This window comes from Chelonoidis abingdonii, chromosome 6 (genome assembly GCF_003597395.2).
Source record: "Chelonoidis abingdonii isolate Lonesome George chromosome 6, CheloAbing_2.0, whole genome shotgun sequence".
Lineage (NCBI taxonomy): Eukaryota > Metazoa > Chordata > Testudines > Testudinidae > Chelonoidis > Chelonoidis abingdonii.
The window spans coordinates 76801402-76813756 of NC_133774.1; the positions used below are offsets into that span (position 1 = coordinate 76801402).

Below are 12355 nucleotides of genomic sequence, written 5' to 3' on the forward strand. Positions count from 1 at the left end.
CACTGTGACAGAATGTACCCCTGTATTCACGCCCTACACATTTTTGTAATAATTTTTGTACAAGACATGCCTTGTGATGTATCATTTGAAAACTCATAATGTGCTGATCAATAATATTATGGTAAAATACATGTAGTAACATGATGTATAAACTTACAAACATAAATTGAAATCATGACTGAAGTGTTTCCCAGATAAGTCTGATTGACATAAGTTTCACCAGCAAAATTACTAGTGTGTACAGCACTATATCAGCAGGAGAAGCTCGCCTACCAACATAGCTAACACTGATTATTGGCAGGAGAGCTCTGTCCTGCTGGCAAAGAGTGGCTACACGGGAGACCTTACAGCGGCACAGCTGTAGTGGTTCATCTGTGCCATTGTAAGGTCTGGAGTGTAGACATAGCCTAAACCAGTTTCTCAAAGATAAAGGGCAAACAAATGCCCCAGCCAGGTGTCAACAAAGCTGACGGGCCATCATCTATCAAGTGGCCATTCTTTATCAAGAAAGGGGAAGGGGCAAAGAGCTCTGCATCTTAGGAAAGAAGCAGCATGTTTCCTTCTTCCACCAAATCCTGTCTGTTGGTTCTCAACTGGAAATACTTTTTCAAAGAGGGACTGAAACTATAAAAAGGAGGAGCAAACACCCCAGGACACCTCTCTCTCTCTCCCTGCCCATCTCTTGCTCTGCATCTGAGAAGACAAAGACGATAGCTAGGGGTTTCTCAGGGAGGGATCCTGACCTTAAAGTATGGTCAGTAATGATGTTGGAAGCATGTGATGAGAAACTTAGCTTTAAATCTAATATAATTTGTTAAATTAGTCACTGGAAGGCATTGTTATCTTTATTTTCTTGTAATCATTTCTTACTTTTATGCCTCAATGCTTGTACTCCCTTAAAATCTACCTCTTTGTAGTAACAAAACTTGTATTTTGTATAATCCGCTGTGTTTAAGTTAAAGTGTGTGGGCAACTCCATGGAAGGCGCTAAATTAGCGTATACTATTCCCTTAAAGGAATAACAGACTTAATATATTTGGACTGTTCAGGATAGGGCTGGGCAGTATAAGATATGCATTTCTGGGGGAAAATCTCAAACTGGGCTTGTGTGGAGGTTCCCCTGCAGTATAAGGAAGGCTGGTGCCTACCAAAGTGTAACCCAAGCATGACTGGCAGGCCACAGAAACTCAGAATGTGACTTGCGTGCTGGAAGGTTGTTTGTGAGCAGTGTAGGTAGGTGCTACTACAGCAAGGTACTGTGAGGCATACAATGTTGCAGGACAGAGGTGATGGAGCTTCTTACTGGTCTGGATTGCAGCCCACTATGTTACAGCCTACCAGGCTCTTGGCAAATTACCAGTGATTCCACTAAGTAGGCAAAGTTCGAGTACCTCTGCTCCACAGCCTTATTAAGGATAGGGGTCTGAGCTGGACTGAAGTTACACACATTGAATATTCAAAGTACCACTCTCATAAGTGGAAGCCCCCAGCCTGTTTCGTAGCAAAAATCAATAATATGGTCTAAACAAGGACACAACAGAAAACATTTTTTCCATTTACATCCCTCCAATAGTTCCAGGGCCCCTGTGACGACACAAATAGCAACCCTCCCCTTTTGCAACTAGGTGCAGTTTCCACCAAGCAAACGTTACCATCTTGGCTACTGCTCAGAACTTGGTACCGCCAAGCCCAGGGGTTGCGAATCATGAGGGCTTAACCCCGACTACCACTCCCTACCCCCGATTTTTCCCCTTCAGCCCCTCTTCTGCCGCTACCTACAGTAGCTTGATCCCTCCGGCCAGTACATTTCTGTCCCCCACTCAGACCCTGACAGCCCCCCTCCCGCTGCGATTTGCCCCCCTTGATCCTTTTAAACCCCCCCAAAGAGGAGGCACCAAATTGTAAGTAGAAGTGAGGGCAGAGAGAGGGCAGCGGCAACAGCGAAGGTTACTGGGCATGCGTAGTGCATCCAACGTAGAGAATTGGGCGAGGGGACTCTTTGTGCCATTACGCCCCTTACGTACTTCCCTGCGCAACCAGCTTTCCCTGACGCGCCTTCCTAGCTAAATTTACTTCCACGCACGCGCAGAAAACACCCTCCGCCGCACATTCGGTCCCGGGATAGGGCTGGCGCATGCGCCGTTACAGGGAAAAGTATGACGTCACACGGAGCGGAGATTCGCGATATTTCGTTTTCGTCCCGTTTCGCTGTTACCGGCGAGCAAGGGGGAGGGGGCTACGTCTGTGGTCCGCCCCGCGGAGAGGCGGGGTTATGAGGCCACGCCCCGAGCTATGTACTGCTGCCTTCGCCGCCTGCGGAACCTAGAGCGGCCGAGCAGCTGTGGGTCCTTCTCTGCCGCCCAGGGGGCCGGAGCATGAGCCTACCGCCCGGGTGCCTGCAGTGAGGCCAGCCGGGCCCCGCGTTCTCTGCGCCATGAATCTGCACCAGGTGCTGACGGGCGCCGTGAACCCCGGGGACAACTGCTTTTCCGTGGGGAGCCTCCACGGCCAGCCGCTCACGGTGAGTCCCGGGCCGGGCTGCCCCGACGTGCCCTCCCCGAGTCACCCCCTGGCGGGGCCTCTGCAGCCTGTGGGGCAGCCTCCCAGCGTCCCCAGGCTACTCCCGGGTGCTGACTTCCCCCCCCCCCGGCCCCCCCTTCCCCCCCCCCCGCCCTTTGGGCCCCACTGCCCCCTCGCTCTGTCCTGCTCTCCCCTCCCGTTGGGGACGCGACTCCTCTTTTCCCGGCCTCGTCCACCCTGCACCCGGCACAGGGTGGCCTGAACTCACCGGGAGCCAGGTCGCTAACTGGATGCGTCCGGGAGGGGTGGGATTGGCATGGGCTGGTTTAGGTGCACTGGGGACACATGACCCGAGAGGCGGGGGAGCAGTACAACGCAGCTGATGAGATCAAAGTGCTGCTAAAGTGTGATGAGTAGGGACGCTTCATTTCCTGCACTTCTGTTGCGGCTGATAATATTATCGTACACTGCAACAGCGCACACCCACTGTGTGCTAGGCACTGTCCACGTACACACGCAGGATGACACAATACATAATTTAAGGCCTATAGTACACCTGTTCAGAACTCCTATTGGGGGAGAACTATTCACACCTTTTTTAAGATTATGATTAATGATGGTTGTGATGAAAAAGTTATAAACAATAAGCCATAGTTTGTTTATATATATGTATATGCATAATGTTATGTTAAAATACATGTCATGTAGTGTCTTTCAGAGATTTGCAAGTGTAAGTATGTGGTATCTTAAAGTGAATCTACATGTCAGATTTCATAAATGAAAATATTTTACTCATGTTTTCAAGTTGACAAGTCCTTACACTGGCGTAAGCTAACACTTGAGTTTCATTGCATTTTGAGTAGATGACAGTTGCACATCTGTATTGCATCTGGTGAAAACTTGTTATGCTAACAGGAGAGCCCTCTCCGGTAGGCATAATTACTTCATCTTGGCTAGAAGCAGAAGCTATGTTGTTTGGGAGAGCATCTCTCACAGAGATAGAACTGGTGTGGACAGTGTGAAATTTGTGTTGGTTGGGGTGTGGGAGTGATGCTTTTTGATATCCCTGACTGAGTAAGTTAGATTGACTCAAGCAATAGTGTAGACTTGCTGTAAGAGATATATAAGAGGTCCTTGAAAGTGGCACAGAAAAAAATCCTTGAAGGTAGAGCTATTTTAGCACACTTAAAGTTCAGCAAGGCATTTTTGTGTGTGTTTTTTGTTTGTTTGTTTGTTTTGGCCAGTAACGCTGAATTATGTTCTAAAATCTTGAAGTTAAATCTAGTATTTCTGAGCTTCCTGTTTGCATGCACCCTGCTGCTGGAAAGTAACTGTGCACAGTACTTTAAGTACAAATTAGGCTTCCATATAGTTTTTAATTTTTGTTAGTAAGGAGGATTTTTCACCTTATCCTTTCACTCTTCAAAGCCCACTATTCCACCCTGGCTTTATTTAATAGAGTAAATTGTTTTATTTGAGTTTCATTTGTCTATAAACTTGAAGTATCCTCATCATGATAGACTATGGAGTTCAAAAGACTCAATTCTGAGTCTAATTTTTAAACTGTTCTCTTCTATTTCTCTTCTCTCCCTGGTTTGGCTCCCTCTTTCTTAGAGTGCTTCATCATTTGAGTATCTTATCCTCATTCTTTTCCTATCTTTTCCCATTAAATGATGCTAGTGGTATTGTTGCTGTGCTTAAGTCTTTGGCTGGATGAAACTGTCGGGAAACTAGTCAGTTGTGCTTGGTACACAGTACATCAGAAGGGGCCTAAAGCAGAACTTAACAGATTTCTGTCAGTTTCACTCTGGAGCAGCAGCACCCAAGATAGTGCTATAAACTGTGCGATATCTTCCGCCTTGCACCCAGTTTAACTCACTGCCTAATCGGTTGGAGAGTGACTGCTTGACTTATTTTTAGTCTTTGTGTGTCGTAGGCATACTTCTGTGCTCCTCTGCCGAGTTTTTTAACAACTACAACATTGGAAGACAAAATGCATATTCACTATCTGACACCTTGATCATCCTGCAAGGAGTTCCATCTGGGTGACCTCTGTCGTAATGGAGGCTCCATGTCATCACAGGAATTTTCCTGGGTAGTTGCAGATTCAGAACCTGCAAGTTGCTGCTCAAAAGAGGAAGTAATCAGAATAAAGCTTTGTTAATAGACAGTCAGCTCAATCAGTTTGGAAGGAAAAAAAATTAAAAATAGCTTACAGTACTACACCTGCTTTTGGATCCATCTTTCAGATTTTCCCATTTGTTTAAATGTTTACCTGTTGTAGTGTGGTGATTCCTAAGCAGCATGAAACTGTATGTGAAAAACAATGTAATTTCCTTTACAACAAAACGCCTTTAATTGCGCAAAGAAGCGAGACAAATAGAGAATTCTCTTATCTTTTACTTATACTAAAGTTTAGATCCATCTTTTAATAGCATTAGGTTCCTTTTTTAAAACTTCAAGTTATCAGGATTACTTCCACAGAATGACTGCTGAGCAACTCTGTCCAGTATTGAAGCCTGTCTGATTAGAAGAGTGTATAGAACTCTGTAATGACCTGGAAGTGGTAGCTTTCTCTTGAGAGGGAGGAATATGCCAAACTGTACTGTTTTGAGTAATACTACCTTGAGAGACCTTTGTTTTCAAGAGTGGTTTTGACACAAATATAATCATAGGAATTTCTATATGTGTATTAAATCTTTTATATATTTGTGGTGTGCAGGAAAGCATATTACACCTCTACCCCGATATAATGCTGTCCTTGAGAGCCAAAAAATCTTACCATGTTATTGGTGAAACCATGTTATATCAAACTTGCTTTGATCCGCCGGAGACACACACACACACCCCCGAAGCGCTGCTTTACCGTATTGTATCGGGTCACGTTATATCGAGATAGAGGTGTATTAATGGAATTTTTAGCCTGTAGTCTCAAAACCGAAGATCAAAAATGTCCTTCATTGCCTTTTTTTGGAGGGTGTGGTGGTGGTTCTCATGATGTACAACTTGTTCAGATTTCTCCACACCTATTTGAATGACTACAAAAAATGTACTGTAAATAAGTTGAGTGATCCCACTAGTTACTTTTCTACAAAGAAATGGCTGATCTTTCAATTGATGTACAAGGGTTGGAATATAAGCATTCTTCTCTCCTTAATTATGTCACTGCCAGTTAGTGTTTATACCATGATCAGTTAGAAATGAAGAGTTAAATGTATGGGAAGTATGAAACTTTATTTGAATTTTTAGTTAAACATTGGAAGTTTTTAAAATATCATGCAAAACAAAATGAAAATAGCTGCAAATAGAAGTAGCTCACAAATGCAGTGGGGGTTTTTTTGTACAACTTGTGTTTAGTCCATAGACAGTGTTCTTCTAACCCTTCCACTCTACCCCAATAAATCTTTAACTGTCAAAATAGAACAAGAAGACTACGCATGTTTAGAAGAGATTTTAGGAAAATGTCTTTGGTGATGATACAGAAGCATAAGTTCTAGTCAGCCTCAAGTTTGGACCTCCCTCATACTAGCAATACGAAAATGATATGGTAGTTGTGACTCAAACACCAGAACCCCCCGATGGATTATACTTTAGTTCATGGGTTCTCAATACAAGTTTTCATTGACTTGTGTGCTCCTAGTGTTAGTGGTTCAAAACCTACTAAGTTCTACTGAACATAAAGTTCTGAGCACTTCGTTTGCAGTTGTCTTGCATGTGATAAGTGAGAATATATGCACCTTGGAACATGCTGTTTGCTGATGACTTAGTGATATATGCAGAAGATTAAGACGATGTAAGCCAACTTTGAAGAGTGGCAACATAGTTTTGAGCAGGCTGGACTTCACTTTGGCCTTACCAACATTCACTCTGAGAACTGAAGGAGGACTCAGCATAAAGGATATCCCTCGACCCACGCCGGTTTCTGAAGCCCCCATTGGCCTGGAACAGCCAACCATGGTCAGTGGGAGCCGCGATTGGCCAGCGGGCGCGGTAGGTAAACAAATCAGCCCAGCCCACCAGGATGCTTACCCTGGCTGTCCGCGGGCCAGAAATTGCTGATCCCTGTCATGGGAAGAAAGCTTAGGGGGAGAAAGAGAATTTAAATATCTAGAATTAGTGGTTGCTGACAATGTTGCCCTCCTGAGTGATGCCCGGCATTGTAGTAAAGTTGCTCGGTGCAAATGATAGTAGCTGACCCAAGTTCTTTGTGATTAAAAAAAGATGCCAATAAAGTTAAGGGTGGTCAAATCAGTTTTATACAATCCTAATGTACAGAACAGGGACTTGGCCAGCCACTGAAAAAGAAATGGGTTTGTTGTCTAAATGAAGCTGTTGAGATGATAGGAAATGAAGTGGTGTTGTAAGGGATCTAATAAAGTTTGCTCTAATTGAAGACAAGTTGAGGGAAGCTGTGCTACGTGGATATGGGCATATCCAGCGGAGAGCTGTGTTGGTAAGATGTCTCTTGCAATGATCTTCCCCTGGTTGTCTTCCATCAATGACCAAAGTCTTGGTATGTGGACTGGATATCGGTGGACATTGGAGAGACCAGTCTGCATTACGGCCTAGCATTCTATCATGAATTTTGGAAGAAGGCTATAAAAGTTACTGACCTAAAATAGGGAAGTGGCAAGAAAGAAGACAACTTGTGAAGCCTAATGTATATTTGCTATTTTTAGCTTCAGTACACTTCAGATGAAGCTAAAATACAGGGAATATATACTACCATTATTGCTACTAATTCTCTGTTGGTTTAGAGTCCACGAGTATGTAAGCCAACAAGTAAGGCGCTTCACTGAAATTTTACCGAAATGCTACCTATTTGGCTTTTTCTCACATCTGCAGTATTTGAGTTTAAAGCAACTTGACCTGTAAGTTTAAGTATTACCTCCCACACTCATCATGGATGCTACTTTAATATCTGAAGCATTGTTCAGGGTGTTTTGAATTGTGTAATCAATACTGTCACCACAGTCTTTGTTGAATGGTTTTACAGATGTTTACTTATTTATTTTTTTCTCTAGTGACTCTTACAGTCTTTTTAAAAAACCTTTATTCTGTTCTAACTCGTACTTTTGTGTTGTGAGTTTACAGTTGTTACGCTACTGTGTATAAAAATAGTTTAAACTAGAGTTTGGAGGAACTTGGAAGTTCTAATAGTCATTACAAAATTTCAGGGAAGTATAAAAAAGCACATGACTTGATAATATGCATATTATGTATTTCTCTAATCTAATGCTGGTACTTTACTGGAGAAGAAACTTCTGTTCCATTATGTTTTCCCTTAATTATTGGAATGGTCACTTAAAGAAAACATTGTTGGTATGGCTCCATTTACTTAGTCATTTCTTTCAAAGATAAATTTTTACAAACTTGTTAGTTTATTAATGTTAAGATGTCAGGTTTAAAATGTAATTAATTTTGGAGGAAAGAGTATGCTGCAGTGATAATACAAGCTCATGAAATATTTTTTTATCACTAAAATAAGAAAAAAATGTTTACTTTCTTGCCTGACTTGGAGTATGAGGAGAAAAACATGAAATAAAAAATGTACATGTAATTACTATATGGTTGAGGAGAACTATTTAATAAATAGCCTTGCCTGAATTCTATCCAGTAGTTCTTCATCATGACTGAGCTTTGGAACATTAATGCTAGATTCTTTGTGTTTTTGTGGAGCAGAGAGATTTTTAAACTTTCTGCTACACTTGGACTCGTCTCTAGTGCAGGACAAATAACAGTTTTAAGGTTCATTTTGTTCAGCCCAACAAAAATAGGTACTTCGTGCTATTTGAAAGCACAGTAGATAGGGGAATTCTGGTATAAAGCTTTGTTCCCAGTTCAAGTACGTTATATTTTAAAATCTTGACACTTTTACCTGCAATACCTTTTCAGTTCAGTTCAGGGTTCCATTAAAAAAAGGGAGTGAGGAGAAGAATCTTCCTTAAAGATATGTATAGTTGTTGTCTGGTAATTAAGGCAGTTTTGTTTTACATGCATGTAAAAATTAGTAGCAATACTTGTAAAAACTCTTTTTAAAAAAAGATAGCATAGACACAATGCATGGCTTGGCATAAAGATTCTGTTGAGGTTCTCCTGGGAATAACCTGCCTTACTGACTTGTTACTTGTCACGCAAAGTTACTCGTCGGTCCCATACATGTGCAGGAAAGGAGCCTTTTATTTTGTGCACCATATTTCCTGATTTACCATACAGAAATTAGTTGCACATAAAAAAAAAAATTATCTGCTAAAGCAAGTTCAGGGTTATAATTTTAAAAAAAATTTCCTGCACGTAATTCCTAACTCTTACAGATACTTGATTGTACCGATAGATTTATTTTCTCAGGTTTAAGGAGTTACTTAGGTAAAGTTTTTTCACTTTTTAAAACAATTAAGAATTTTGTAGCAGTTAAGTTATTGGCTGTAATATCTTCTGTTAACGGTTCTGTAAAATTGCCTTAGTGTTATCTTCAAAGGAAAACATTTGCTAATCCTCTCTCAAGAATTTTAGGATGCAGGGATAAAATGCTGAAAGCTGTAAAAGAAGCAAATAGAAAGGAGGTGAAAATCCAATACCACATGCAAATTCACTTTTCTCAGTCTTAGGTGCACAGAAAGATGGTTAATTTTCTAAATCCAGATATGTGGTGTCAAGACATCAGCTTGGAAAATCCTTGTTTCCATAGTTGTAACTGGTTTTACCCTGTTTGCTTTTGTTCACTGATTTTAAAAACGTTGTTTAACGTACATACCAAGAGCATGATAATGTCAACAGTATCTGCTTGTTTCATTGCACAAACTACTCCACAAATAACCTACGACATTTTAATTCTTAAAGGTGAATTGAAGGGCTTTTTACCTGCCAAAACTGGAGTTAAAAGTTCTCTTTCCACTACAGAGGCGTCACTAACACTTAGACCTGGTTTATACCAGAAGAACCTTACTGGGATAGCCCTGCTTGTTCAGACGCATCTTATGCTGGCAAAAGATTGTACAGAGCTGCGTTCTTTATAGTATTTCAGGTGTTTATGAAGTTATTGGCTATGGTATGTGAAATGGTGAGCCCAAACTCAGTTTCTCCTTGACTTACATGCCAAGAACGTTCAACAACCATTGACTCTTGTTCCTGGATACAAAAGTTACCTTTTATGAAAACAAAATCAGTTGCAGACCCATAAGTACAAAAACATAACAAGGTATGAACAGAATGATCCAGGTGAGGCACTAGTTACCTGCATTTTTTAAAGGGTGCACTCAAATTGAGTGTTGTATTTACGAGAATACTAAAGGAAGGCTCAGGAATATAGAGAACAGAAGATGAGGACTTGCGGCTAGAAGAACAGGAAGGAAGGAAGGAGAATCACACCAACATCCAGAAGAAGCAGGGCTGTGTGATTGACTACCAACAGACATACCTATCACCAGAGCTGATCTGTAGAACAGAAGGGTGTGCTTTCTCGTAGGCGCTAAGATATGGGAGGTGGACCTGAGGCTGAAGAGGATCCCAAGGGACAATCTTGATTTGAGTGATCATGAACTAAGTCAGTTTCAACTAAATGGAAGGATAAACAAAAATAGGTCTGCAATTAGGTTCCTTGATTTCAAAAGAGCAAACTTAAAAAAAATTAATGGAATAAGGGAAGTGGACAGGACATAACTCAAGGATCTGAATGTGGAGGAGGCTTGAAATTGCTTTAAATCAAAGATGCAGAAGCTTATGTGAAGCCTGCATCCCGAGCAAGTGGATAAAATTTGTAGGGAAGAGTTGCAGACCACAATGGGTGACCAAGCATCTCAGACAGGTCATTAAGAGAGCGCCTATATGGAAAGAAAAATGGAATGGATCAGCAAGAAAAGTTACCTCTTGGAAGTCAGAAAATGAGAACTGCCAAAACCCAAGTAGAGTTGGACCTTGCAAAGGAAGTTAAAATCAATACTAAAAGGTTCTATAGCCATGTAAATAAAAAGAAAACAAGGAAAGAAGAAGTGGGAATGCTAAGCACTGAGGGTGGGAAGGATAAAGGATAATCTAGGCATGTCTGAACACCTGAACAAATACTTTAGGTCAGTTTTTAATAAGGGTACTGCGCTTCGGGGTGGTGGCAGGGGGGCTAACGAAAATAAGGATGTGGAAGCTAAATTGAAACAGCTTAATCGGATCAAATTTGAGGGCTTGGATAATCACCATCCAAGAATATTAAAGGAAATGGCGCATGAAATTGCAAGCCCAAGAGTAGGGATTTTCAATGATCTGTAAACTCGAGAGTCATACCCTATGACTGGAGAATTGCTACTATAGTTCTTTTTAAGAAAGGGGAAAAAATGTGATCTGTGAAACTACAGGCCAGTTAATTTGACCTCAATTGTATACAAGGTTTTGGAACAAAATTTGAAAGAGAAAGTAGTTAAGAATATAGAGCTGAATGGTAATCGGGATAAAATAGAACGTAGTTTTACAAAAGATAGATTGTGCCAGACCAATGTGATCTTCTTTGAGAAGATAACTGATGGTTTGGTTTGGTTTGTTTGTTTGTTTTTATTTATTTAGACAAAGGAAATAAAGTAGATCCAATCTATGTGGATTTCAGAAAGGCATTTGATAATATTCCCTATGAGAAATTATTAATTACATTGGAGAATATTAGGATTAATATGAGAATTGCAAGGTAGATAAGGAATTGGTTAAAGTTAGATCACCTTTCAGTATGACCTAATGTATAGCCCGTCAGATTGGACAGAGGTTGCTAGTGAAGTTCCTCGGGGATGGGTCTTGGGACCAATCTCAGTTAACATTTTCATTAATGACCTTGGCACAAAAAGTGGAAGTGTACTAATGACATGTGTGGATGACAAAGTTGGGGGGTATTGCCAATATGGAGGACCGAAATATTATACAAGAATTTGTGGACAACCTTGAAAACTGTAGTAATAGAAATGGGATGAAATTTAATAGTGCAAAGTGCAAGGGACTAACAACAAGAAGTTTTGCTATAAGCTAAGGACTTATCCGTTGGAAGCGACAGGAGGAGAAAGACCTGGGTGTATTGGTCAGTTATAAGAGGACTGAGCTGTGAATGTGATATGGCTGTGAAAAAAGCTAATGGAATCCTGGGATGCATCAAGTGAGGTATTTCCAGTAGAGAGAGGGCAGCATTAGTACCATTATACAAGGCACTGGTGAGACCTCATCTGGAGTGCTGTGTGCAGTTCTGGTCTTGCATATTTGAGACAATGAGTTCAAGCTGGAATATGTGCAGAAAACCTACATTATGAAAGGAGACTTAAAGAACTTGGTTTGTTTAGCCTAACAAAATGAAGGCTGAGGGGAGATATTGTAGGAGCTGGATTTTTTAATGTATGATTTGATTTCATCCTGTCAGCCCCCTTTTTGAACAGCAGCGAGGAATGACAGACCAGAACGATCCTTCTGACTGATTATGGTCACCTTTTGTTTTAGGATAAATTATAATGTCTACTATGGTTTCCTATATGTATTACAAATTAGGCACTCTAGTTAAATATACATTTCTTTGTTTTAAGGTTTAGTAAGACCCAATAGAGAATCCTGGTTTTTACTATGTTAAGTAGATTAGAGAAACATTGAAGGCAAGGCTTAATTTGCAGTACCTTTCTGCTCAATATAAAATACTGCTGTTTGTATTCTCAGTCTGTTTGTGTAAATGAGGATGTATGCATCAGAAAAAGATAAGGAGTAAAGGCCATTGTTATAGCCAGAGTCAAGGAAGAAGTAGAGACATCAAAGAATCATCAATATGCATCCATAATGATGGGCAGATTGATGACCGTGAGGTGAAGGCTGGCACCCCTGAGGA

The 12355-nt window shown here is 41.0% G+C and overlaps 1 protein-coding gene across 2 annotated transcripts in view; it reads left to right on the plus strand.

Annotated features, from left to right (window-relative positions):
* Positions 1-2266: 2266 nt before the first annotated feature.
* Positions 2267-12355, plus strand: part of DMXL1 (Dmx like 1) — a 145359-nt gene continuing 135270 nt past the window's right edge. For both annotated transcript variants that reach the window (XM_032799667.2, XM_032799668.2), the window contains exon 1: positions 2267-2521. In XM_032799667.2, the coding sequence (XP_032655558.1) occupies positions 2435-2521 (87 nt within the window). In that variant the 5' untranslated portion in view covers positions 2267-2434. The remainder of the gene's footprint in view (positions 2522-12355) is intronic.